The sequence below is a fragment of the Lissotriton helveticus genome, chromosome 12 (genome assembly GCF_964261635.1).
Source record: "Lissotriton helveticus chromosome 12, aLisHel1.1, whole genome shotgun sequence".
In the NCBI taxonomy this organism is placed as follows: domain Eukaryota; kingdom Metazoa; phylum Chordata; class Amphibia; order Caudata; family Salamandridae; genus Lissotriton; species Lissotriton helveticus.
In genome coordinates this window covers 612,478,327-612,505,902 of record NC_136073.1, presented here as the reverse complement: position 1 = coordinate 612,505,902, position 27,576 = coordinate 612,478,327, and the positions used below count along the sequence as shown (strand labels likewise).

Below are 27,576 nucleotides of genomic sequence, written 5' to 3'. Positions count from 1 at the left end.
CACCAGTACATACGTTGTGCAAGCACTACTGCTTCGCAATGTCCAATGGGATGGGCATTTCATCCGTTTAGTCCTTCAGGACTTTTTGGTATGAGCCTTTCCACAGACCTGCCACTTTGAGTTGTTCTGCTTTGGTTCTGAATGTAAAGGTGAGGAATCTGTGGTTAGAAGTATCCATCAGCATAACAAGTTACGTACCTTCTATAATGCTCTTACTAGTAGATACTCTATTTAACTGCAGAGTCATTACCGCCCTTCCTCCTTGCTTGTTCCTTGGATGGTCTCTTTTTCACACCTAAAATGGACAAAAATTGGAGATCTGCATACTGGTACCTCCAATTATTGTTGGGCTTTGCATCCAAAGGCGCGGACAGAGTTAATAAACAGAAGTGACATCAACCCACAGGGGTTGGACTTCTATCCGGTTCTATTTTTACTTCCTGGGCAGAACAAAGTTGATGCATAGCCACATGGCGTCTCCTATCAGTGTGCTGCAGCAATGATGTTTAAGTATTCCAGATCCAGTCTTGCGCCTGGGGATATTCTGAAAGTGAGGAATCTGCAGTTATGAGTATCCACCAGAAGGAGCCTTGCTGAAAGTGGGTAACTTGCCTTTTGTCATCGGGCTTATATGTTCGGGAACACTGCTCCAGGATTGAAGTATTCTTAAATGGTTTTCTTGGTTCAAGCTACTTGCTCAATGAACCCATAGCGGAAAACACAGTTATTGCGCCTCCCACAATGTCGAGCTCATAGACCCAATAATCACAACCCTTGAGACTTTGATACACCACGCCAGCAAGCCTTAATCTTCAATGAACCTCAAGTCTTTTCAATTTTTTCTCAAAAAATGCATCCATTCAATGTGTGGAATGTACACCCTTCCAATTCTGCCCTACTTGTTAGACTAAATTCCCCAGTAGTAAGCATCCCAGTGACGGTAATCTCTGCCTATCGCTAGATTATGAGGAGTCCTCATGTAAAGCCATCATGCCTTCCACTGCAATAAGAGTTTCCAGTACCAGAGGGAAATAAGTTGGGCATATCACAATATACAGAGGCAAGCTTCATTGGAGATTCCCAACATTTTCAAGACTCTAGACCTACCCGGTGCCAAAGGAGAAGAAGTTGGGCTATCCGGTATTCCAGCAGGCGAAGCAGGATAGTCCAGTGGGCATCTTCGCAAAGGGCTCTGATGCCAAAGAAGAGGTAGAGTTCTTCAAGCCTGCGGTGAAACACATGCCGGCCCAGTGGCTAAAGACCAGGTCGAATCCACATGCCTTTGAAATTCTTCATGCCCCACAAGGCCATTCTCACACTCCAAAATGCCCATCTATAGAGACGAAGCATTGTTCCTGTGAGTGGGGCTTCGAGCCCCAAGTCATGGTATAACCGGCAAAAACCTTTGGGTTTGGCTACTTCACTTGGGACTTCCGAGACCTGAGAAGCAGGGTCGATGCCAGTGAAGACCGGTCCAAAGGTATCAAACATATCACGCTTGAACACCACCTTGTACCCAAATCTCCAAAAAGCCACACTCAGAGCTGAAATCGGCACAGAAAACACCTCTGCCACCTGCATCGAAACCTGTGCCGAAGCCCCCCTTGATGCCAAAGTCAGACATCACAGAAGGGTCAGTCTTTGGGAAGATTTCAAGGGCCCGGAAGCAAAACAGAAAAACAGTTCATACAAACGGACACAGGCAAGATTCTTGCCAAGCCTCTGGCTCCAGGACTCATCCAGATCCTGAAAAAATGCCAACTGGCCTTCAAAGACAAACCAAGCGATGATCCTTGACCCCCTCAAGACCACCCACCCCAAAAGGGTTAGAGACTCAGCCACTTGCCCAATAGTATTCCCACCCTTACCCATAACAGCTTCACTTCTATCACTACCCACACATTCCTCCCCCACCCTCTACTGCAACCACAAGACACAGGTTCAGATCCTGGCCACTTCTTCTCCCCCTGTCACCCATATCACAAGCTCTTCATTCCACGGGAGGCAGATGATCGTGGGAGGCCTATGTAGCCGAGTATCTCTTCTGTTTCTTTCTCCTTGCATTCTTGCTCTCTGCCCCACTATGCCCACCTGATTACCAGTGCCTTGAGTGAAGTCGGGTATTGGGAATATCAAACATGGCTGTCTGCTCTCATTAACTCTCACTAAAGTATCCGTGCTTTCTTTGTGCTGATCTATGCTCCAACGTTTCCCCCTCAGATCTCCCCACCTTCACTGCTGCCTCTTCCACTCCTTACAAATACAAACATCACCTTTTCTTAAGGCGTCTCACTACTGCACATCCCCTTAGTTTCACGGAGACCACCTCTTGCTGTACTCATGCTCTTATTTCACCTCCATGTTAGCTTTTCTTTCAGAGGATCTTTTGCTATTTCATTCTAAAACACAAAGACCCAAGAGATCCGCTATAATGGATACGTTTATGACCCCTGACATTTTTCTAAGGCTTTGGCCTTTTGCAAACAATATACCGTATTTTCTGGCGTATAAGGCGACTGGGCGTATAAGACGACCCCCTACCTTTCCTTTAAAATATAGGGTTTGGGCTATATTCGCTTGCTCATAAAATGACCCCGGCGTATAAGACGACCCCCGACTTTTGAAAAGATTTTTAAGGGTTAAAAAGTCATCTTATACGCCAGAAAATACGGTATATCTTGAAGTTGCAGGCAAACTGCTTTAGTTCCTTGTCCCTTCATTTGTGTATACACCAACTGTACGTTGTACTCTGGCAATTCATTTAGCTGTGTGTCTATATCCATGGTTCCATTTTCCAGTAGAGTAATGCAGGGTTACTTTGAGTATGCCTTTCATCCCATGTTATGTGGGGCTCCTCCCTAGATTCCAAGAGGTTTGTTGTCTAGATTTGTTCAGTTTGTAGTCCTTTGAATTAGAAAGATTTGTTGTTTGCTTTTCTGGAGAGATAGCAGAACTTGATGGTCTGTTTTTTTATGTATTAAGTTGTAGTCGCTGTTCCAGTTCTACTTTACAAGTGTTTACAGAGGGAACAGATGCATACTTTGTTATGCTTGTATCCTACTTGTTATAGTCTTGCCTGTATACCTGACGCTAAAGTTGATTGGAAAACTGGTTTGTCATTGTTGCTCGGATATGAGTTTACCTTAAAATATGAAAAGACAAGAGGCGTTTGGGAAAGCAGGAACAAGTTGCTTTTAAAAACAAACGTTGCGCCGGAAGAGCCTCAACAGAGTGTGTCTGCTCAAAGTCTCTCGGTGTATAAAGTTTTGTCCGCTGTTATATACAGTTCATGAGGTACAATAACACTATTTTCTACATTCCAAAAAGCATCTCAGTTGAAAATCAACAAGCACGGGCATCTGATGAACACACAGATGTTTCTTGACCTCGGTGAGAGCCGCGTGTGTGTGTACTTGTACAGATGTATGGCATGAGAAGTCCGTGTTCACTACGTTTGGTGTGTGTGTCCTGATTGGGTGAGCGTTTCTATCTATAAGTGGCATCTACCATAGTGGTATTTTGTGGAACGCCAGCCGTTTGTCAAATGTGTTTTATTGGGGCCGGTTTCCTTAGACATGTTTGTGTTGCATCTACCTATCTGTGGGGGGTCGATCTGGGTATTCCCTGCGCAAGCGTTTGTCTTCAGGTTAAGAGAGACCCCACCTGTGACCTGTTAATCGAATGGCTTGGGTGTGGGTTGTAGGGCTTGTCTAGCCATGTAATTGGCATTGCCTTTTATTTATGTGTTGATTTTGAAAACATAAATAAAAGGCATTGTCTTTTACAATGCCAATAGCTTAAACTCTTGCAAAGGCGAGACCTATTGCATTGCAAATGCTTGTTTTTGTCTGTATTTAGACTGAGCACACCAGACCTCGCAGACGCGATTTTGCTGACCTCTAGTGGCCACCTTTGCTCGTTTCTCACTGCTGCTGTCACTATTTTCTTCTCCTCAGGTGAACAACGGTTCCTTGAAAATTGGCCGCGTGGTGCGGACCAGCGCTGGCGTATACACTTGCCATGCCACCAGTGGGGAAGGCGAGATCACACACACCACCCGCCTGCTCGTTCAAGGTAATCTGGGCGATGTACGTTGTGCATACTGTCCGAGTGATGAAATGAAGGTAGTTAAGGTTAGGGACGGATATGTGTTTACCATATGAAAATCTGAACGTTACTCCAGGGAAAATCAATGTAATGTGAGTGTGGCGTAGATGCTTCCAGTTATTCTGCACACTGGTGTAATGAGTGTTTGTGAAGCATGACGAAACTTTGGCTTCTTTTGCGCCTGTAACCGAAATCTGCAAGAGACTACTGAGACTGGAAACAAAGAAGGGACTCCTTCCTACAGTGAATCTGTTAAATAAGATAACCATGCAGGATGTCTGGCTTTTTTGTTTTACTATTTTTGCCCAGTTTGTGAGCCTAAACTGCATATTTGAAGACACCCAAAGGCACGTTTGTGTAGTGAGATTTTGCCCTATGGCAAGGATTTAACTACTTCTGCCAAGCGATTGCTATTAAAACTAACCCTGGGCGAAGCACTACGCTACGCTCGCGGAGTTTGCGAAGTTTTCGCAACTTCGCACTACGCGAGCTGCACGTAGCACAGTGCGAACATGCATAGTGCAGCCTAGCGTAGTGCAGCGGTCATTTTTTGCTTGTTCGCGGTCCTGAACGTCATGTTCGCGACCGCGACCAAGCAAAATGACATCCCGGCGAGATTCTCAATGCGAGGAGGTCAGGTTTCTCATTGTGAGTGGTTGCGCATGCTCGCGACCGCTCTCAATGAGAAACTACCTGTTCGCGTTGAGAAAGCTGCCGCTCGAGTAATAATCTACTCGAGCAGCAGAAAACTACAGCTCGCACTGTGCAAGATGCCGTTTTCAATGCTTGCACAGTGCCGGATGCTTGTCCGCACTGTGCAATCATTGAAAACGCATCTTGCACAGTGCGAACATGCTACTAAGCAGCTCGCGTAGTGCTACGTGAAGTTCGCGTAGTGCGAAGTGCACTTCGCGTAGCTTCGCGTAGCGCTACTACGCGAACTACGCCCAGGGTTAATTAAAACCACTTAATGTGATGTCAATAACCAGGCAATTGAATTTTTAAACTGAAATATGTGTTGTATCGTGTTTATATGAGTAGGCTTGAGACTCTGCATGTGTAAGGCATTTGTGGACGTGGATCCACTTAATTTCGATTGGATGTTGTTGAAGAACAACACTGAAGGACCAGCACCTGGCCGTCTTCTTTTATATATTTTCATTTCATTTTTTTTTTCATTTATGAACTTTATTTCGATTTAAAAAGAAAATCACAAAAGTCAGCACAATATAAGAAATACAAGGTCTAGGAAATCAACAGCGAACAATTCATTACACTATTCCAATACCCGTGGCTGAGGGATAATCCTATACTAGGGCCGGATTGGTAACCCTCCACTGGCTACCGGTGCGCCAGAGAGTCCTGTTCAAGGCTATGTGCATAGCACACCAGGCCTTCTGGAACACTGGCCCCAAAATTACTCGGGACTTAATCACTCATTACATGCCCAACAGAAGCCTCCGCTCCAGTCAGACCTTCCTTGCAAAGGCCCCCAGAATAAAAAGATCCAGATCCGGAGGCAGGACGTTTTCCTATAATGGCGCCAGGGCTTGGAACGCCCTCCCGCTACACCTCAGAGCCAACCCCAATCTCTTGGCCTTCCGCAAACAGCTGAAAACCTTTCTATTCCATCCAGTCTAGTCAACTTCTACTTTTCTCTCCTCCTGGGCCTTTGTGTGGGGCCATGGTATTCCCAGCGCTTGGACGCCTCCGGGCAGCAATTTGCGCTCTACAAATGTACATCCTATCCTATCCTATACTACTACAACCTTAAAATTATAAATATATAAAACTATGTTAAAACCCACCTTTGGGGTGGACCAGAAGCAGTTAGTATTTTAAAAAACAATACTTTGAGACATTAAAACATATCGGCAGATAACACGAATAGATGAATAAAAAAGGCAAGGTGATGGAAGTGCAATGTAAAAAATTACAAATGCCTCCCTTCAGACCAGCGAATCACCCATACTCGGCCCAAAAACTTCGCAAGAGCTATCACAAAGGGGCCATCCACAGCTGATTTAAGTAATCTAAATGCTTCACGGTGATCCCTGGTCCCCATCAAAGTACAATGGGTTTAAGCCAATAACTCCTCGGATTATTATTTTCTATAATACAGCAAATGAAGGACAGGACAGGACAGATAATGCTATACAACACTCTAGCTTGCACCTAGGATAAGAAGATACCTAGCTTTTGCGTTGGATGAATGTGAAAAGACCTTGAAGGCTTCATACAGCAGAGTACAGTAGAAAGCAGATGACACCAAACCTGTAGTTCTCACTTGTCCGTGCCATTGTCCAGGCGAGGCTGCGCTTACTCAAATAGCCAGGCTAAATTTGCAGCGTACGCCATTAGAATACGAGATGGCGCACACTTAAAATGTGTGCTAATGTGCAATGATGCAAGGCTTTTTTACGAGGTATCAAACTATTTCAGTGTCTACACACAAGAAGGATGTTATGTGTATGGAGTATGGATCCCCACAAAAGAATGTACCTTACTCATGAGCAGCGTTTCGTACATTCTGTCGGAAGGGCAGATTGCTACAGTGAGCTTTCCTGATTACAACAATAGTAGATGTGCATTGACCGTAGTCAGGTGCATAGCTCCAGGAGGGGTGTTTGGGGCGATACAACCTCCTAAAAAATATATTCTATATTAAATAGTTGGGTACAAATGCTTTCAGTAGGGTAATGTGAAGTGCCTGTCGGATTTCACCTGGGATTTGTACGTGCCCACATTAACAGAAACACAGACACTCTCTCTCGTCTATGTTTTGAAGGCCTTCAAAAATGTTGATTAGTTTGAAAAGTATTGCATTATAAGTACCCCTAACACTCTTCAGTCCTCTATCTTTCCACTGTCTCTCAAGCCCCCCTCATTTCCTGCTTCTCTTATAATATGTTGTAACAAGATGTCCCAGCGTGATTGTTGGGAAGTCTGAAGCTCAGCCCAGCACCGCCCCCCTCCAATCATGCTGATCAAGCTGCGCCCCTGATTGTAGTGCGAACATTTGATTGGTTTCTGAGTGTGATGACTTGGTGATGTAGAAAGATGGACATGAGTGACTGAAGCATTTTTTGTAAATTTGAAGTTGACTGGAGGAGGGGGAAAAAAAGACACACAGATAATGGACGGAATGCAGAATAAGTCTTGACCCTATGCCTCATGGGAACAGTCCAGCCCGAACTGCCAAGACAAGTCCTCCCTTAACTGGAAACAAGCATCCTGGGACAGGTTTCGGGGTATCACCCCTCATAAGCCAGGCTAGCTTGAATCCAGTGGCACAGAGACCCACGTCTGGGCATACCCGGCGCACTTAAGGCAAGAACACAAAACACAAACATGATGAATGAAATGCATAGCAAAAACTAAGGTGTACGACTTGACTTCTGACGTTCTACTATTTAGAGTGATATCCGAGGAGATAACCTCATTTAGTGTAAGTCTTAAGTGAAGGCTCCTGAGCATTGCGCCCTGTAAGTGAGGCGCTGTGGAATTGTAGGTTGAATTGTAAGTCGCTGAGAGGTGGACTGTGAGATAGCAACGTCTTATGTCGATTTGTGGTTTCCTGGTGCTTCCGGGAGGATACGAAAGAGTTTGAAACATGTGGCGAAGGAGCGCTAGCAAGGGGGAAAAGAATCCTCACTTGCCTGGCTGTGATGGAAGCTCGACGTGTGGAGCAGAACTGTATGGGACACTCTTCATGTTGGAGGATATGTAACTCGTTCAGGTAACACCTTTTCATAGACGAATATTCCTCCAGGAATAAAGAAGTATGGATCTGCAGTGTGAGGTCCAATACCCTTATTGGATTTGTGAATGTATCTTATCTATTATTATATGTTAAAGATGTTCTGTGCAGCACCTGACCATGCAGTTGGTGCTTCAGTTCAGGTAGATTGTTGTCCGGTTCATGTTTATTTTTTGTTTTGCTTTTAGGTTTACCCACCAAAAAAGAATTAATTATATAGACTCAGAGGCACCTAAGACATTAAAATTGAAGTATTTATACACTTCTTTATATGTGTTGTTAAAGCCCTGAAGTCAAAAAGAACTGCAGATTCATGTTTCTCAGCAGATAGCCTCTTCCTCAGAACAGCAAGCCAAAATACAGAATATCCTATCCCCGTCATATCAATGCTCCGTTGAAAGAGTTACAACAGTACAAAAACTATGGGGCAGATTTATGAAGGCCTTGCGCAGCTGGTGCGTCACTTTTAACATGGGAAAAAGTGACTCACCGGCGGCGCAAGGCCTTCATAAATCTGCCCCTATATATTCAAAAGGCGACCTCGGTTCATTCATTAAGAGTCGCACGTTTGTGTTGATGTACAATCTAATTCTAGTGTCTGCATCGAAAGCCACACACCAGAATATTTGCATAGTAATGTGGGGTATGAATACCATGATGACAGACTGATTACATACACGTAGATCAGAACTTGTGAACGATATACACTTTGCAGCAGTAGACAAGGCTGTACACATACATGATGCATGCAGTTTTAGTAAGTGGTCAGTGAACCGTATTTATTCTTGAACTGCCTTTTGGACAAGGTATTATTTGTATTTACTCAAACTGAATTTTCTCCTACACCTTATAGGAATGGTCAGTCTTTGACCAAGGTCTCTGACCGCTTACTTTTTGTAAGGTGAGGATGTCACACCATCTCTCATGCCTATCAGCGCCCTATATTTGTAGTGTATGTTCCCATCATTGGAAGTGAGTATGTGTAAAACACCAATGGAAAGTACAGACTGGCTGGCTTACTCAGGCGGTCGCCTATGAAAAGAGTTGCATATAGGTGATATGTCATAATGCTGCCTGGCAACCACAGAGTGCATTAAGTGGTCTAACTTCTAGAACCCGAGGATGGCAACAGTCAGTCAGTAGTGAGCTGTTGTCCTGTCTAGCTGTGCTTGAGGTACTCACATAGCATCTTGATTAAAGGGTTTACGCTTCCTGCCTGAAAGGTATTCAAATGCAAGATTGGTTCCGTGCATTTATTTCGGTGTTATTAATCACTTTGAGATGTATCCTGGCTGATTAATCTCGGAGCGATTAATGTCGGAGCCCTAGGTTTTAATTATGGGTTAAATACTCTGGGGATTGTTTTCGATAATTCCCGGTTTAATCTAAAATCTTAATTTTTGAAGCATGAGTTGTAATTAATGTTCAATGGGCTACCCTTCTACTTTTCTATACCTTGACCCTTTGCTCTTTACCGCTTTTATTCCTTTTTTGAAATTGATTATTCCTTAACCCTATTATTTTAGAATTTAACTTCATTAATTTAGTTAGAGGGGGAATCTCTCAGGCCACCATCTACCTTTTTACTGTTCCCGACTTTAAATTCTTCGTTTGTCCTTTTTGTAATTTAAACCATCAAACTCTAATATGTATATGTGTTTTCCCAGTGGTTTTGTTTCCATTGGTGTTGGTTTCAAATTTATTTACCTCACAATTTTTGAATTCAAAAGTAAGGTTCTCGATTAGACAACCAGGTCCTGTTCTTATTACGAGGCACCTTTTGACTGCCAGATGACAACATTTTACTTAAATTTTGTTTCAGGGCCCCCCATAATTGTGGTGCCGCCGGAGAACACCACTGTTAACATTTCCCAGAATGCCTTTGCCAAGCGGAAGCCTACCCAGCAAATCTTACCTACACCTGGTTACAGGGGAGCAACAATGTGTTCCATCTCAGGTAAGGGGGTCTTTGCCTCTGAATAGTGGTGGGCAACAGGAAATGTCACCGGTAAAGCTAACACACCTGTGTGCATCGGATGCTATTTAAAGACAGCGGAACAATCAGTGTGAGGTAAATGTTGTTTAAACTTGGTTTCACATTTCCTAATGTTTAAGGTAGTATAAACTAATATCTAAAACAATGGATCTTTTTAGAACTCACCCATGCTCGCTTTTAGATTACTGACAATAGACTGAGTGTACAAGATTCGTAGGATGCTCATTACATTATGCACCTATTTGCACAAAATACATACTTGTCTATGACAGTGGTTAAAATTCAACATTCCAGACCTTTTGTTCCCCACGTGTTCTCTATCTTAATGCATTATTGAACCTCTTAGCTGCGATATCCTAATGCTTCCCTGTACACCATCATGCAGAGCAAGTTAATCACTTCTAATTTCTCGACTTCTATGAAGAAAGAACACTGCCTCTCTTTTTCTGTCACTAATATGAGTTTGCAGTATGAATCCTTTTCTGGATTCACATGCTGTGCATTATGCTGCCATCTAGTGTTTGGATCCAGAATTGTCCTTTTTTAGGTCTCGTGACCTATCAATGCGCATGCGCATTGAGAGAAGCGAGACTATAGGGCTTTAAACAAAGTTTACCTAACTGTGGCGATTTGGTGCTGTGCCCGTGGCTTTTAGGTCAATGCGCAAGCGCATTGACCTAAAATGCGCGTGTGGCTTTTAGGTCAATGCGCAAGCGCATTGACCTAAAATGCGCGTGCACATCACCAAATCGCCGTCTGTTCCCTCAGCCGCACTCCTCCCACACCTTTGAAGTGAAGCTTAGCTTCACTTCAAAGGCTCCGGCTGCTTCACACCCTCATGCCGCTCTCCCCGCTCCGCCCCCTCCCCTGCCCGCCGTGTGCATTTCTCCCCCCCCCCCCCCCCTCCCCACAGCAATGCCCTCCGTCTTGTTTCCTTTCTTGTTTTTCTTTCAGGTGAGATATCTTTTCCATCATTTGCGATAATACAGTTCTCATATGCATTTTTTAATTATTAGCAGCATATACACAGGCGCCCCTTCGGCGCTTTTGCTCTCAACCCTACTATCCTGTCAGCCGCATCTCTATAAGTTACTCGAAGCATGGCCTGACATGTGCACAGCTTATTCCGGCACCACCATCCTGCCAGACGCTTCTGCTTTGTTCGCCCACCGCATGGCCCTATTTGTGCACATTTTACTTTCGTGCATACCCTTACCCGCAGCCTCTCCTTCCCCACTTCTGCCTTTTCGGGTCTCGCGCTCACCGCAGACCCCTTCACATGGCTCACACCCACCTTTTTTTCAGGTTACCATGCCATTCCCCACCTATCCCCCAGTCATTTCCTGGTAGGACGCGTGCACCCAGTGGACTCTCGGCCTTGGCCCGCTTATTCTGCCAGCCGCTTCTGCTTTGGTCGCCCACCGCATGGCCCCATTTGTGCACATTCACTTTCGTGCACACCCTTACCCGCAGCCTCTCCTTCCTGACTTCTGCCACCCTCACTCACCCTCACCCTCACCCTCACCCTCACCCTCACTCACCCTCACTCACCCTCACCCTCACTCACCCTCACCCTCACTCACCCTCACTCACCCTCACCCTCACTCACCCTCAACCCCTCACCCTCACTCACCCTCACCCTCACTCACCCTCACCCTCACTCACCCTCAACCCCTCACTCACCCTCAACCCCTCACCCTCACTCACCCTCAACCCCTCACCCTCAACCCCTCACTCACCCTCACTCTCACTCACCCTCACTCACCCTCAACCCCTCACCCTCACTCACCCTCACCCTCACTCACCCTCACCCTCACTCACCTTCAACCCCTCACCCTCACCCTCACTCACCCTCACCCTCACTCACCCTCAACCCCTCACCCTCACCCTCCCTCAACCCCTCACCCTCACTCACCCTCAACCCCTCACCCTCACTCACCCTCACTCACCCTCACCCTCACTCACCCTCACTCACCCTCACCCTCACTCACCCTCACCCTCCTTCACTCACCCTCACCCTCACTCACCCTCACCCCCTCACCCTCACTCACCCTCACTCACCCTCAACCCCTCACCCTCACCCTCACTCACCCTCAACCCCTCACCCTCACTCACCCTCAACCCCTCACCCTCACTCACCCTCACCCTCACTCACCCTCACCCTCACTCACCCTCAACCCCTCACCCTCACTCACCCTCACTCACCCTCACCCTCACTCACCCTCAACCCCTCACCCTCACCCACCCTCACCCTCACTCACCCTCAACCCCTCACCCTCACTCACCCTCAACCCCTCACCCTCAACCCCTCACCCTCACTCACCCTCACTCACCCTCACTCACCCTCACTCACCCTCGCCCTCACTCACCCTCCCTCACCCTCACTCACCCTCAACCCCTCACCCTCACTCACCCTCAACCCCTCACTCACCCTCACCCACCCTCACCCTCAACCCCTCACCCTCAACCCCTCACTCACCCTCACTCTCACTCACCCTCACTCACCCTCAACCCCTCACCCTCACTCACCCTCACCCTCACTCACCCTCAACCCCTCACCCTCACTCACCCTCACTCACCCTCAACCCCTCACCCTCACTCACCCTCAGCCCCTCACCCTCACTCACCCTCAACCCCTCACCCTCACTCACCCTCACCCTCACTCACCCTCAACCCCTCACCCTCAACCCCTCACCCTCAACCCCTCACCCTCACTCACCCTCAACCCCTCACCCTCACTCACCCTCAACCCCTCACCCACCCTCACCCTCACTCACCCTCAACCCCTCACCCTCACTCACCCTCACTCACCCTCACCCTTACTCACCCTCACCCTCACTCACCCTCACTCACCCTCACTCACCCTCACCCTCACTCACCCACCCTCACTCACCCTCACCCTCACTCACTCACCCTCACCCTCACTCACCCTCACCCTCACTCACCCTCAACCCCTCACCCTCACTCACCCTCACTCACCCTCACCCTCACTCACCCTCACTCACCCTCACCCTCACTCACCCTCAACCCCTCACCCTCACTCACCCTCAACCCCTCACCCTCACTCACCCTCAACCCCTCACCCTCAACCCCTCAACCCCTCACTTACCCTCACTCTCACTCACCCTCACTCACCCTCAACCCCTCACCCTCACTCACCCTCACCCTCACTCACCCTCAACCCCTCACCCTCACTCACCCTCACCCTCACTCACCCTCAACCCCTCACCCTCACTCACCCTCAACCCCTCACCCTCCCTCACCCTAACCCTCACCCTCCCTCACCCTCACTCACCCTCACTCACCCTCGCCCTCACTCACCCTCACTCACCCTCAACCCCTCACCCTCACCCGCCCTCACCCTCACTCGCCCTCAACCCCTCACCCTCACTCGCCCTCAACCCCTCACCCTCACTCACCCTCAACCCCTCACCCTCAACCCCTCACTCACCCTCACTCTCACTCACCCTCAACCCCTCACCCTCACTCACCCTCACCCTCACTCACCCTCACCCTCACTCACCCTCAACCCCTCACCCTCACTCACCCTCACCCTCACTCACCCTCACTAACCCTCACCCACCCTCACCCTCACTCACCCTCAACCCCTCACCCTCACTCACCCTCACCCTCACTCACCCTCACTCACCCTCAACCCCTCACTCACCCTCACCCACCCTCACCCACCCTCACCCTCACTCACCCTCACCCTCACTCACCCTCACCCTCACTCACCCTCAACCCCTCACCCTCACCCTCACTCACCCTCACTCACCCTCAACCAGTCACCCTCACTCACCCTCAACCCCTCACCCTCACTCACCCTCAACCCCTCACCCTCACCCTCAACCCCTCACCCTCAACCCCTCACTCACCCTCACTCTCACTCACCCTCAACCCCTCACCCTCACTCACCCACACCCTCACTCACCCTCACCCTCACTCACCCTCAACCCCTCACCCTCAACCCCTCACCCTCAACCCCCACCCTCAACCCCTCACCCTCAACCCCTCACCCTCACTCACCCTCACCCTCACTCACCCTCAACCCCTCACCCTCACTCACCCTCACTCACCCTCAACCCCTCACCCTCACTCACCCTCACCCTCACTCACCCTCAACCCCTCACCCTCACTCACCCTCACTCACCCTCAACCCCTCACCCTCACTCACCCGCAACCCCTCACCCTCACCCTCACTCACCCTCACCCTCACTCACCCTCAACCCCTCACCCTCCCTCACCCTCACTCACCCTCAACCCCTCACCCTCACTCACCCTCAACCCCTCACCCTCACCCTCACTCACCCTCACAACACATATTGTGTTACAATAGGTGTCACATTTGCGAAAGTTAAAACTATTGGCATTGTAAATAACAAAGCTATTATTTTCGCTATTTTCAAAACAAGCACATACATAAAAAATGTGTCCTTTACAATACCAATAGCTCAAACTTTCCTAATGCGAGACCTATTGCATTGCTGTGCTTCTCTCCCCTGCTGCACTCTCCTGCTCTCTAGAGATGTGGCCTAACGACCAGAGCTGCCATCTAAGTGACGTAAATACAAAACATGTTGCATTCCAAATGCTATAGGTGTCACATTCGCGAAAGTTATAACTATTGGCATTGTAAATGACAAAGCCATCAATTTAGCAATTTTAAAAACCAACAAATAAATAAAATATGTCATTTACAAGACCAATAACTCCAACTTTTCTAATGCGAGACCTATTGCATTTCCAATGCTTGTTTGTCTTTTTGGGTGTTGTCGACCACTACTTGGTGGTATGTCCGTCCCGTGTGTGACGTCAGATGGCACCCCATATGTTCCTGTGAGTAGTCACCATCTTCAAACTCTTTTTTCCACTGTTGGGTCTGGAAGCAATGGAGGAACTCCAGGAGTATTTTCGAAAATGTGAGTTTTTGGGAAGAAAATGTAAGGATTACGCTTAAGAGCGCGAAAGAGACAATGAGGAGAGAGAAGGGGACCCTTGTCTCTTCCTTTCCATGGGGTCCCCGCCTGCACCATACACTTGGTCAGAGAATGAGGGCAGGTAGGGGACATGGAAAAGACCCCCTTTAAAATCTGCCCCCGCTGCCACCACAAATTTGCACAAAGAGGCCCCCACAAGGTCTGCAACCTCTGTCTCCCGAAAGACCATGAAGACGAGGACTACGAGGCCTGCGCCGCATTTGTACCAAAGACTCTTAAGGTACGCCGAAGACAAAGGCTGGAGCACTACATCACCATGTCCAGTACTCAGTGGTAGCAGGATCCAGCGAAGGATATTGCCCTGTATAGCAACGACAATGTCGAGGAAGCAGAGACAGCTCATGGCGGAGAATTGGATATCACAATATACACGACCGATGCAGAAAAAAAGGCAGTGAAGAAACCAGTAAAAGACACGGACCAGAAAAGACACCAGGTAGTAAAGCTGTTGAAAGGCCTGAGCCTAGACACTCAGACAACAATTCCCACAAGGTAGCCCTGGCGCCGAAACAATCGCCGACTGAAGGTCAGTCAAAACCAAAGAAGCTGCATGGTTCCTGAGCGAGAGAAACTGATGCAGACAAGACTCAGTTGAAGCCCTTGATGATTCTATCCGCTCTAGAGAGATCGAGAGAAAAAACCAAGCCTTTGGAGATACCAGAACTTTTCACACCGAAGAAGAGCCCTCCACTGATGCTCGAAGCAGAAGAGAAGCCGCTTAAGGTTAAGAGAAAGAAAAGAAGTCTTGAGGCTGAAATGGCAGCACTCCTGCAAAGAAAGGAGGAGTTTGACGACTTCTTAAAGGATTTTCGGCTCCCACCTAAATCGTCGACGTCCCTTGACATCGAGGACGAACAGTCTGCCTTGAAGGCTACAGCAACCCCAGAGGCCCTTGAAGAAGAACAAGAGGAGTTGTACAAACTTAAGGAGGCCGAAGAGGCATCAGGCTTCACCAAAGAATTGTGGCATGGTCTCAATACTGAATCCTCCAAAGAAGGAATGGACAACTACCTTTCAAGGCCATCACCGCCTGGCGACCGATCCATGTACAGCAACCTCATTAAAAGGGCTGCTGAAACATTTGGAGTCCAGCTGGAGGAAGAAAAGGGAGACCCTTGTTTTGTCCTCGAGAACTTACTACCAGCCAGCAAGGGGAACCTATACCTTCCAATGCTATCCAGCATATTGGCTCAAGGGAAGAAGGCATTTCGGAAACCTACCAAGGCGGTAACTCCCAGAGTAGAAAAAAAGTACAAGCCATCTACTCAAGACCCAAGATACATATAGGCAAGCGCTCCTGCTGACTCATCATTGTAACAACTGCAAGAAAGTGGAACAACGCCCACACCTCCAAAGGCCCACCACCTGAAAAAGGAGAGCAAGATTATTGGCATGGTCGAGAAGAAGATGGAGAGGGAAGCTGCAACATAGTGGTGGACGGCCAACTCTAACACACTGCTAAACAAATACAGCCACCAACAATGGGACGAGATGGAGTCCCTCATGCAACACCTCCCAGAAGAGTACAGAAAGAGGGCCAAGGCAGTTATGCAAGAGGGGCGAAACATAGCCAACACATGCCTGAAATCAGCCTTAGATGCTGCCGACACTGCCAGCAGGAAGATGTCCACCGGCACAACTCTAAGAGGACATGCTTGGCTCAGAGTGTCAGGATTCAAGCCATAAGTACAATCCTCCATGTTCAATATGCCCTTTATAAGAGACACACTATTTGGCTAGGCGGTTGATGAGTCCTTACCACACTAAAAAAGAATAATGAAACGACCAAAGCAATGGGGGCTCTAAAATACAAAGGTTCATTTTAAAGGGGAGGAAACACAAGCCGGATGCCCACTGGCAGAACACCTTTCACATTGGGGCAGCAACAGCAGCAACCACAAGGCAGCTCACACGAACCCACACAGCAGACCACATACACAGTAGCAACATCCAGCCCTTTTGACTGCCCTAGACAGCCGTTTTGTGTGCGTGGAAGAGGACAGACTACCCAAGGGGAAGGAGTAACAGGCTAGTGACTTGCCCAACAATCTTAGCCCCCACATAACACCAGTGGGAGGCAGAATAGGAAATCACCCACAGGAGTGGGGAAATAATCACCTCAGACAAATGGGTTTTGAAGGTGATACGTGCCTATACTGCATAGAACTAATAAAGGAACCACCTCAAATTCATGGAAAACTATAAAGATTTCAAGGGGAACAGATCAGACAACTAAGGAAAGAGGTGAAGGAACTCTTACAAAAGAAAGCCATCAAAAGGGTACCAACATGGGAAACAAACAAGGGAAACTATTCTTCTAATTTCCTGGTCCTAAAACATGATCTAACTCTGAGACCAATCCTAGGCCTCAGATTCTCAAACAAATTCATTTGTACTCAACACATTCAGGATGACAACACTTCAATGAGTTATACCACTTCGCAGGAAAGGGAATTAAATGATAACCTTAGTTCTAAAGGAAGCCTATCTACACATCCCAGTGAATCAAGGGCTCAAAAAGTAACTCAGATTTGTATTTGACAAGGTGCACTACCAGTTCACTGTGCTGCCATTAGTTGCAGCATACCTTTGAGGAAAGGGTATCCAGGTACACCCATACTTGGATGACCCGCTAGTAAGGGAAACATCCATTACAACGAAACTTTTACAACGCACTACCATTACGACGCAACTTTTACAACGCAAACCATTACAACGCATAGCGCTGGGGGGCGCTCTAGGATAGGGAATGTATTTAATATACTATCCAACACCTTCCCTACTATCCACGGGGACTGGAGTTGGAATAGTAAATTAAATAAATCACTATCCAGCGCCTAAAAGCATTATGCGTTGTAATGGTATGCGATGTAAAAACCGCGTTGTAAAGGCATGCGATGTAAAAGTATGCGTTGTAACGTCATACATCCGCTAATAATGGCGAAATCAAAACCGAAATGCCAAAAAGACATTCAAACAGAAATCACCACATTAGAACATTTGGGTTTTTAATAGATCCCAAAAAGCAGTCTCTAGTGCCAGACCAGGAAAAGGTGTTTCAGGGAGCGACACTAAACTCAAGGACAGCCCGGGCATACCCTGTCCTGAAGAGGGCAAAGGTGATCACAGAACAAGTTCACCTATACCGGAAGGGGCAGTCTCTGACGGTGAGGACAGTCATGAATCAAATGGGCATGATAGCATCATGCATACCACTCATAAAATATGCAAGACTGCACATGTGACCTTTCCAAGAATGGATCTGCAATAAATGGTCACAAGCCACGGGAGTTGGGAGGATCTAGTGGTTGTCACAGCAAAGGTACAAAAGGAAGCACAATGGTGGAAATCCAAAAACATGACAGTAGAGAGACCATTCAAGACCCCGACTCCAAAGGTGACCATCACAACGGATGCATCTCTCAAGGGTTGGGGAGCACTCACAGGCAACCTGTAGGTATGGGGACAATGGAGCAACACAGATGCCCTGAAACACATCAACTACCTGGAGATGAAAACAGTTTCTCTAGCTCTGTAGGCATTTCAAACATCCATCATAGGTTACATTTTACTAATACACATTGACAACACAATAACAATGTTTTATCTCAACAAACGGAGGAACAAAATCATTCACCCTGAGCAAGCTAGCTCAAGAGAAATGGCAATGGGCAATACCAAAGATGATCACACTGATGTATACCGAGGAGAAGCAAGATGGCTGTCGCATAGTGGCCGCTAGCAGCAGCATGTTAACAAGTGGATATATGGTGGAATAAACCTACCTCCGAGATGCCAGTGGATTCAGACGCGCTTCACTACTGCCTTGGAGACCCCGGGGTTTGTCCTTGAGCCGTGATAATCCTGAGGGTCCTTGCAGTCTTCAGGTGTCTGGGGGCTGCCGTCCTATCTCATTCGGATTGCTCTCTCTGCCGAGATTCTGCTTGGAGAATGGGACCCAAAGCTGCTTCTGTTGGCACCCAGAAGGTGAAGACAACCTTCTTTTCCATCCAGACGGGCTAAATTCTGCAGGGAAGTGAGACCGCGGTGCCGACTACGTGGCCAGGATGGCGCACTCACCAGGAATCAGAAGCTGAGTGGAAGGGAAAAGGTGGGGCTGCCGGCAGTGCACGTCCGACTGGCCTTACTATTGTTGAGTTCCTGAGGGGGTCAGGTCTGAGGCACGATTGACAGGAGCAGGAATAGAATGCAGGGAATACCCAGAAACAACAGAAGCCTGTGGAGACAGCCGCTTCGGTGCCACTAGATGGATCCAACACTTGTCCTCAGCTGGCGGGGAATAAAACCTTGGTGCCAGAATCCATCACTACTGAACATAACAAAGGTATGGAGGAGTTCTCCTTTACCCGGCCCCTTGCCCCAGCTAAAAACAATGTAATTATAACAATAAGTAGCGCTTTCAACATGGCTGAGGAACTAAATATGAAGACTATTACTCCTGAACATCCAGGGGGGGGGGGGGGTAAAGGTGCAGTCGGGACTGATATAGGGGTAATATAAGCCTAGGTCCACAGAGCTTGCAGCCAGAAATTGCACATGATGAGCTTGATTTTAATCCTCCTGGCTCAGCTACTGGTACATCATTAGACCAGAATGAAGTACCTACTGTGGGCTCTGTAGCAGCGCTTGGATTACAACGGGGGGGGGCTGAGGCTACCAAATCTGAAATTAGCGTTTGTTTCTTTTCAATATCCGACGCTGCTGTGTGGTCAATGGAGGAGTCAGATACCTCCTCCAACTTTAGCGGGAGCGACTGCGAGCGATCTTGAAGAGGGACCACCGCAAGATAGGCAAAAAGTCAAGCCAGAGAACTTCAAAGGATGAAGATCTAACCTGGGATTACACACCTACGGAGCACTTGGCAGACTCCCTCTATGTTAATCTACAGAGGGCAGGCGGCTCCCACTCCACTACACTAGATGCTATCTACCAAGCAGTCTCGATGCATCGTGAGGAGACACATCAGGAGAGCCGCAAGGCTCAAACTGCATTAAGGAAAGTCCAAGGGGTGGTGAGATAGCTGACAAAAGTGTGTAACACCATTGGAGATCATCTCACAGATCTTGAGACAAGAACCGCTGCAACTGAGACAGATCTTGCGGTTACCAAGGCACAAACTGTGGATCATGGAGTGCGATTAGTGGATATACAATGGAAGTTAGAAGATCAAGAAAATCGCCAGAGGGGCAATCATTTTCGCTTACTTGGGGTTCCGGAAAACGCAGAGGGGTCAGATATTCGGACCTTTTTAATAGAGCTCTTACGGACAACCCTCCCGGAACTATCAGGTTGGAATTGGGCGCTGGAAATCCAGTGGGCCCATAGGGTACCCTTCGTATAAAGACGGCTTCCAAGGGAAGGAACAAGACCCAGGGCTATCTCATCTACTTTGGGAACTTTCTTCTTAATCAAGCCATTTCAGAAAAAGCAAGACCTGAATCAAAGCGCTGCAGCTGAGATATATCTTTTTTTGTACAACCAGAGTTTTGTCGTGCTACGGTCAAAGAGACGTTGACGTCTGAGGCAGGTGATAAAACCTTTCCAGGATCTAAATGCACAGGCTTATGTGATCAACCTATCCGCCTTAAAGTGATCTGGCAGGGCAATACACATTTTTTCAACTCGGAGATTAAGGCGAGGGAGTTTTTAAATGGTATTAAGCCATAATAATGTTTTTTTTTAAAGTGAAATAAGAGAATACAGCTATAAGGTTATAAGCCTACACTGTGGATGTAGATAATACGGGCACTGATGTTAGGCGTAAGATCAGGTTTAAGGGTAGACTCAGTAAACCACTTTTTTTTGTACTAGTTCATTATTGAACACTTGGGGGTCTATTAGGATGGCGGACGGATGTCCACCGCCAGCCTGGCCGTGGACATCTGTCTGCAGTCGAAACCTGGAAAGCCACTGGTCAGATTAGTATGGCGGTGGTGACTGCGGCGGAGAGAAATTCCGACCACCGCTTTTCTGCCGGTAGCAAACCACATGATTGCCTGATGGACGGAGCTGGACCGCTACAATGGTGGCGGTGCCCAGCAGGCTCCGCCGGCACAATTATGATGCCGGTGAAAGCCATCCTTACCAATTCGGTCAAACCGCCATTGCAAGGCTGGCGAAGACAGGTTCCGGGGGCCGTTGTGGGCCCCCAATGTGTTGGGGGGGTGTGGGTGCACTGGGGCCCTACATTTCCCTGCACCAGGTGGCGCAGTGCAGGGAAATGCAGGACATGCTCCTTTCTACATTTCGGCGGTGCTGCTTAGCGGTCTGTTAGCTTCTCAGGGTAGGGGGGTGTGGCGGGTCTGGGAGGAGGGTGGGGGGCTCTGGGCTAGGGGCGCTCAGGGGGGTGGTGCAGTGGAGAGGGGATACAAAATCAAAAAAACACTCAGAGCAAGAAGTAAATTGGTTTGATGCATCTATTTTTGCAATAAATTCAACGAAGATATAATCAAGAACAACAAGGTTTTTTAGGAAGTAAATGTATATGGCTAAAATGACTATATGTCCAATGAATGTAGGGGGGGTTGAACGATAGATCAAAATGAATAAGGGTGGCAGAGTTTTTGCGGGTAATAGCCTCATATCTTAGGTGTATGCAAGAGACGCATCTTCCTTCGGTGAAAAGCGAGATGATGACAATGAGGGGATATAACCTACTGGTATGTTCTTCACAGAGAACTAGTATTCGGGGGTGGCCATATTAGCCAAACCACATATAGGCTGGTCAAGCGTAAATCCATGGATACCCAGGGTCGGTGGGCGCTAGTCAAGCTTGAGCTAGGGCTTGTAATTTGTGTAATGTACGGATCAAATACAAGACAACCCATAGATATTGGCCTCAGTCGCTGGTCGTATGCGGAGATTTCAACATACACCACGCTACTGGTCTCCAGCGAGTCCATCAATATCAAGGTAGGAAACCTCGTGTACGTAGGGCATATGGATAATCATGGTCTGGTAGATACAAGGAGGTATCAACATCCTAGCGACCCAGGATACACCTATTACTCTTGCCACCATAAGACATGCGTACGACTCGATTACATTTTAAGTTCACTCAATTTATCAAGGAAAAGCAGAATAAGGAAACTCCCAAAGGTAGTATCGGATCATAATCCACTAGTTTTTGAGGTTGAAGTCCAAGCAACTGTTAAACATCGTAGAAAGTGGACTTTCGATGGAAACATACTTGCAAAAACTACATTCATCGAACATATCATGAACTAGTTACAGGGGTTCTACGATGTCAACAGATATAGTGCTTCACGTGCCATAGTATGGGATACCTTCAAGTCCGCTTTTAGGGGGGAAATTATTAGTTTTGTCGCCCAGGAAAGGAGACAATTTCAGGCTGAAAAAAAAGACTACTGAGGGAATTGGCAGAGACAGAGCAAGAACATGTGCTACAGATTTCACAGGGGCAGGGGGTGGCCCAAACCAAGCTTAAAATAATCACTTTGAAGGCAGAACTTAATAGTTGGATAAATCGAAGGACAGCTAAGGAATATCAGACACATAGGACCGAAGCAAATGAATTTGAAGAGTCAGTTGGTAGAGTACTAGTGCTACATATAAGACAAAGGGAAGCCATGAGTAGGGTAGCCTTGATACATAAGGAAGGTAGTGCATATACTGAGGTTAGGGATATACTTGGGATATTACAGGAATGTTATCAGGATCTATACAAGGGGGGTGATGGGTTACCTTCAGATAACTCTCATATTATCTCAGAAGGGGATCTCGGGGCAGCTTTAGACCAATCCGCTAAAGCTGAGTTAGAGGCAGATATAACATTAGAGGAGGTTGTGGCAGCCATGCAACATCTGTCTTCAGGGAAAGCTATACCTATCAAATTTGATAAAATATTCCAACCCCAATTAGCTCCCATTCTATTAGATCTGTTTCTGGGGGTGCAATATACTGTGATCCCCCCGAAATCATGGAAGGGTACAGATCTGGTGATATTCCACAAGAAAGGTAAAGATCCGGCCAACCCAGCCTCATATAGGCCAAGCTCACTGATAAATACAGATACCAAGATCTTCTAAAAAATCTTGGCAACTCTGCGGGGTGGGGTCATAGCTCATCTAGTATCGCCATGGCAGCATTGGTTCATTCCCGGCAGGTGTACTACGGACCATAAGCGGCAGGCGATAACTCTATTCGACATCGCAGCCGGGACAGGGGGTCAGATGGCTATGGCCCTACTCGATGCCAAGAAGGCCTTTGATCAGGTGTTATGAGAAATTCTAGTATTAAGAGGGTTTGGTCCCCAAATGATTACTGCTATAAAAGCCATGTACTCCTCTCCACATGCACGGCTCCAACTAATGGGAGAGGAATTAGATGTCATAAGGGTTTAGAGGGGGACTAGGCAGGGGTGTCTGTGTTCCCCCATCCTATTTGCACTCCATATAAACCCCTGATTGAAAAGATTATAAGTAACCATGTGTGAGAAGTTGGCCTGATGTATGATGTCCACAGTTCTGTGGGCACCCTGTATCAGTCCAAACAATCCCTTATGGTGGTAGTTGTAAGTCAACCTTAAAGACAAGCTATCCTAGAGGTAGCATGGACTAAGCAGCCTAAAGGCTTAACTCAAGAGGACATGTGAAGCCAGCTGTTTTACCATATGCAATCCTGTAATATCAAATGAAAGGACACCACACAAGTTATATATTATAAAAATATATGTATTTATTCTCAGAATAATCCCCACTACTCTTTATGAGCAATGAAGCACAAGCGTTTAAACAATAGCACAATATAACATATAGAAGTTGCACAGTTATGGATAGGGCCGGTGGCCACTCAAACCATATATCAATAAAGTGGTATAACAATCACTAATCGATCAGTGGTAAGGCCTAGGGCCTTGGGAATCGCTGGGACTACACTGGACTAACAGCAGTTAGGACGGGAGTAGCCCGCGGGATTCGGGTGCAGTGCAGAAAGCACACGCATGCACCAATGCAAAGTCAATGGTGCATAAAAGTTATCGAGTTACAGTTTTAAGAGTCTTCCGACTGGACTAGAAGGACAAAACTTCAGACTTAGACACTAGAGGTGTAAACCACTACAGGAGCACCGGCGTTCAAGAGTTACCTCACCCACAGGAAGAAGGTGCACAGGTGCAAAGATGTGTCGGGTTTCGTCACGCAGTTCTATGGTGCCTGAAGATGAAGATGCTGCAGGCGTCCAGAAGAGAAGTGTCCGGTGTGATCCAAGGGCGGATCGAAGATGTAGAGTACCTGAAAGCAGAGGGGACAGAGTCTGGGTCACTAGCCAGTGACCAGGAAGGAACCAGGAATGAACCAGGCGATGTCGGGCGCAATCAGGTTGATGTCGTGAAGCTTGACTCCGCTGCCACGTGGACTCTGGGGCACCGAGGATGTCCTGGAGTGGATCACGAGCTGTCCCACAAAGGCTCTCGCTGTCGGCGGTGTCGGCTTCCGGATCGGAGTCAACAAGCCTTGGCAAAGGCAACCCACGCAGAATTCGAAGATCGCTTCCTGACCGGACCAGGAAGGTCAGATCGGGGCTCCTTTTCAGGGGAGCGAGGGCCAGTCTGGAGCAACCAGACTAGCAGAGCAAATTCAAAGGTTCGTCGGTACTGGGGCCACTAGCCAACGGGCAAGCGACCGGACCAACGCGTCGAGCAGGAAAATGCAAAAGGGCCCCACGCAGCACTCGTTGAGTGTGGAGGGGTGAGCTTCGGTGCAAAAGCTGCTCGGGGCTGGAGCTTCTCAAACTCCAATGCACAGCTTCGAGACGGACTCGGATGCTGCACGGTCAGCGCTTCGTAGTTTCTCCAAGATGGCCGCTCCCACGCTTCAGGTCGCCTCCATGGGTCTCAGCTCTGCAGGGACTGTGGATCGGGCTGTTAGAAGGCAGGCACGCTGGGTCTTGTCGATCTCTGTCGCTCGAGTTCTGGTGGGAACTGCAACAAAGCAAACGTCGAGGTGCTGGATGGTGCCTGTTTGCACAGGGTGGTCACTCCTTGACCACAAGGGAGCTTCTTCAGTCTTCTACGTCGAGTAGGATGTCGAAGGGTCCAGAGTTTCGCTTCATAAGTTTCAGTCAGGATAATCTGATGTGCATTAGCACTGCTCCCACCTTTATTCCAAATCTAGGGGCTGGATTACCTGCTAGGTCCCTCCTATGAGTGGGACCCAGGAAGGGGGTGGTTACACCCCTTTCCCTTTGTCCAGTTTGCCGCCAGGACTGGGGCAGGATGGCCCCAGAACCGGTTTGACTGGAATCTGCCCGGGGACACCTTGTGCGCCCCAGGCAGTGTCTAGTTTCTTTCAACCCTCCCTGCTACAATCCACTATCTCTTGTCTGGGGTGGTGTGACACCTCCCTGTGACAGGAAACCCTTTGTCCAGGCGTCCTCTGCCAAGTTTCGGTCAGCAGCAGGAGGCCAGACATGTGTCTGTGGCAGCAGCATCCATTTTGTGATGCTGGGACTCTGGTTAGGATTAACCGCGTTTTCAGTAAAGTAACATGTCTTCTCCCTCTAGAAGGGTGGAATGCTACCCCCGTCGCCAGAACTGGCGAGGGGGTAGTATTCCAAAGTGTATGACACCAAACACGACATGTTTTGATAAAGCCACACCAAAGTTAGCATTAACCACGAGAATTATAATGCACTTAAGAGTATATGGTATGGCAGTATCACTGGAACAGCAGTAAGGAATTGGTTCCGAACACTGCAGACAGGCTCAGCTCACGCTAGAGCACCATCTCACATAAAACCAAGCACTCTGCCTCCAGGATTTTAAAGGCCTGCCATAGGAGTGACTTATAGGTGTATATGTGTCCAGATATAGGTTTAGACATAGGTATACTATATCTAAGCAAGGGGTGAGTACACCACCTTGCCCCAGCTGTGTGAACAGCCAGTTGTGTCGATTTAAGTACCAACCAGACGTGGCAAAAGATATGCTGCAGCCCCTGGTAGGCCTTGGATGCACCTATACCCTGGGCACCTATAGTGCACTGTACAGGGGCTGGTAAGGTGTCCAGTACCAAATTGGTGATGTACCTAGGGTACATGGAGTCCATTTAAAGAGAGAGCAGATAGCCTGGGACCCTGATTAGCAGGATCCCAGGCCAACTAAGTCGAAAACCAGCTAAACACTAGGCAAACAATCTGGGGTAACCATAGTCAGGTATCCACCTTCCTACATAACCCCACCCCCGAACGAAAGGAGATAACTCTATCCTTGACCAGGTAAGCCTATATTGCCTGAGTGGCCATATAAGGAAGTACCTGCACTAGCATGGTTACCCCCTGTCTCATGGTCCACTAAGCAATCCCACACCCTAGGGGTATCAGAGGGTCTCCACCATAGGGAATCACTACCTGTGGTGTGTTTTGGCAAAGTAAAAGGCTGGTGTTGAGATGGAGTACTGAAGTGAGGCTCCACTAATGTAGGGCTCAGCTTCCTCCAATCATCTTCCACCATGTGTGCCTTTCTTTCCTTGACTGAGTTGCACTGTGCTCTCAGGGACAAGCTCTGGCTGCCTACAGCTGGAGGCTGGGTCCCTTCTGTTGGCTTACTGGAGGGACAGGTCAGGTTTGGGGCCTTGGGGTCCCAGGTTTGGCTGTGCCCAACAGTGTCCATTTGGGGGAGGTCCCTAACTAGTGGTAAGGGGGATCCCTCAGGAATTTTTAAAGTTTTCACCTTGCTAGGGCCGCTAGCTTTGGTGCCCCTAATCTGCTGATGGGGGTGCTTTATTTGACAGGGGGATACAAAAGGGGATGATGGACGGAGCGTTTGAACAAATCAAACACTCACCCCCAGTCAACTGATCTGGGTTTAATCCATCACCATTCTTTAGTTCACTCAGCCACCCCAGTTCAGACATGGCTATATGCAAATCAGTCTGACCCTGTGCCTTATGGGAACAGTCTAGCCCGAACTGCCAAGCCACGTCTTCCCTGGACCGGAAACAAGCATCCTGGGACCGGTTTCGGATTCATAATCCTCATCAGCCAGGCTATCTTGAATCCAGTGGCCAAGTGAACAAGGGACTCACGTCTGAGTATACCCTGCCACACTTAGGGCGAACAAAGCGATACAAAAGGGGATGATGGACGGAGCGTTTGAACAAATCAAACACTCACCCCCAGTCAACTGATCTGGGTTTAATCCATCACCATTCTTTAGTTCACTCAGCCACCCCAGTTCAGACATGGCTATATACAAATCAGTCTGACCCTGTGCCTTATGGGAACAGTCCAGCCCGAACTGCCAAGCCATGTCTTCCCTGGACCGGAAACAAGCATCCTGGGACCGGTTTCGGATTCAAAATCCTCATCAGCCAGGCTATCTTGAATCCAGTGGCCAAGTGAACAAGGGACTCACGTCTGAGTATACCCTGCCACACTTAGGGCGAACAAAGCGATACAAAAGGGGATGATGGACGGAGCGTTTGAACAAATCGAACACTCACCCCCAGTCAACTGATCTGGGTTTAGTCCATCACCATTCTTTAGTTCACTCAGCCACCCCAGTTCAGACATGGCTATATGCAAATCAGTCTGACCCTGTGCCTTATGGGAACAGTCCAGCCCGAACTGCCAAGCCATGTCTTCCCTGGACCGGAAACAAGCATCCTGGGACCGGTTTCGGATTCATAATCCTCATCAGCCAGGCTATCTTGAATCCATTGGCCAAGTGAACAAGG

General features: G+C 48.0%; 1 protein-coding gene across 1 annotated transcript in view; it reads left to right on the top strand.

Moving 5' to 3' along the window:
• The window catches only part of IGSF9 (immunoglobulin superfamily member 9), a 641,834-nt gene that overhangs the window by 309,610 nt on the left and 304,648 nt on the right, over nucleotides 1-27,576 (top strand). The window contains 3 exon segments of the mRNA XM_078669195.1: nucleotides 3,957-4,074; nucleotides 9,690-9,746; nucleotides 9,749-9,824. Of these exon segments, the coding sequence (XP_078525321.1) occupies nucleotides 3,957-4,074; nucleotides 9,690-9,746; nucleotides 9,749-9,824 (251 nt within the window).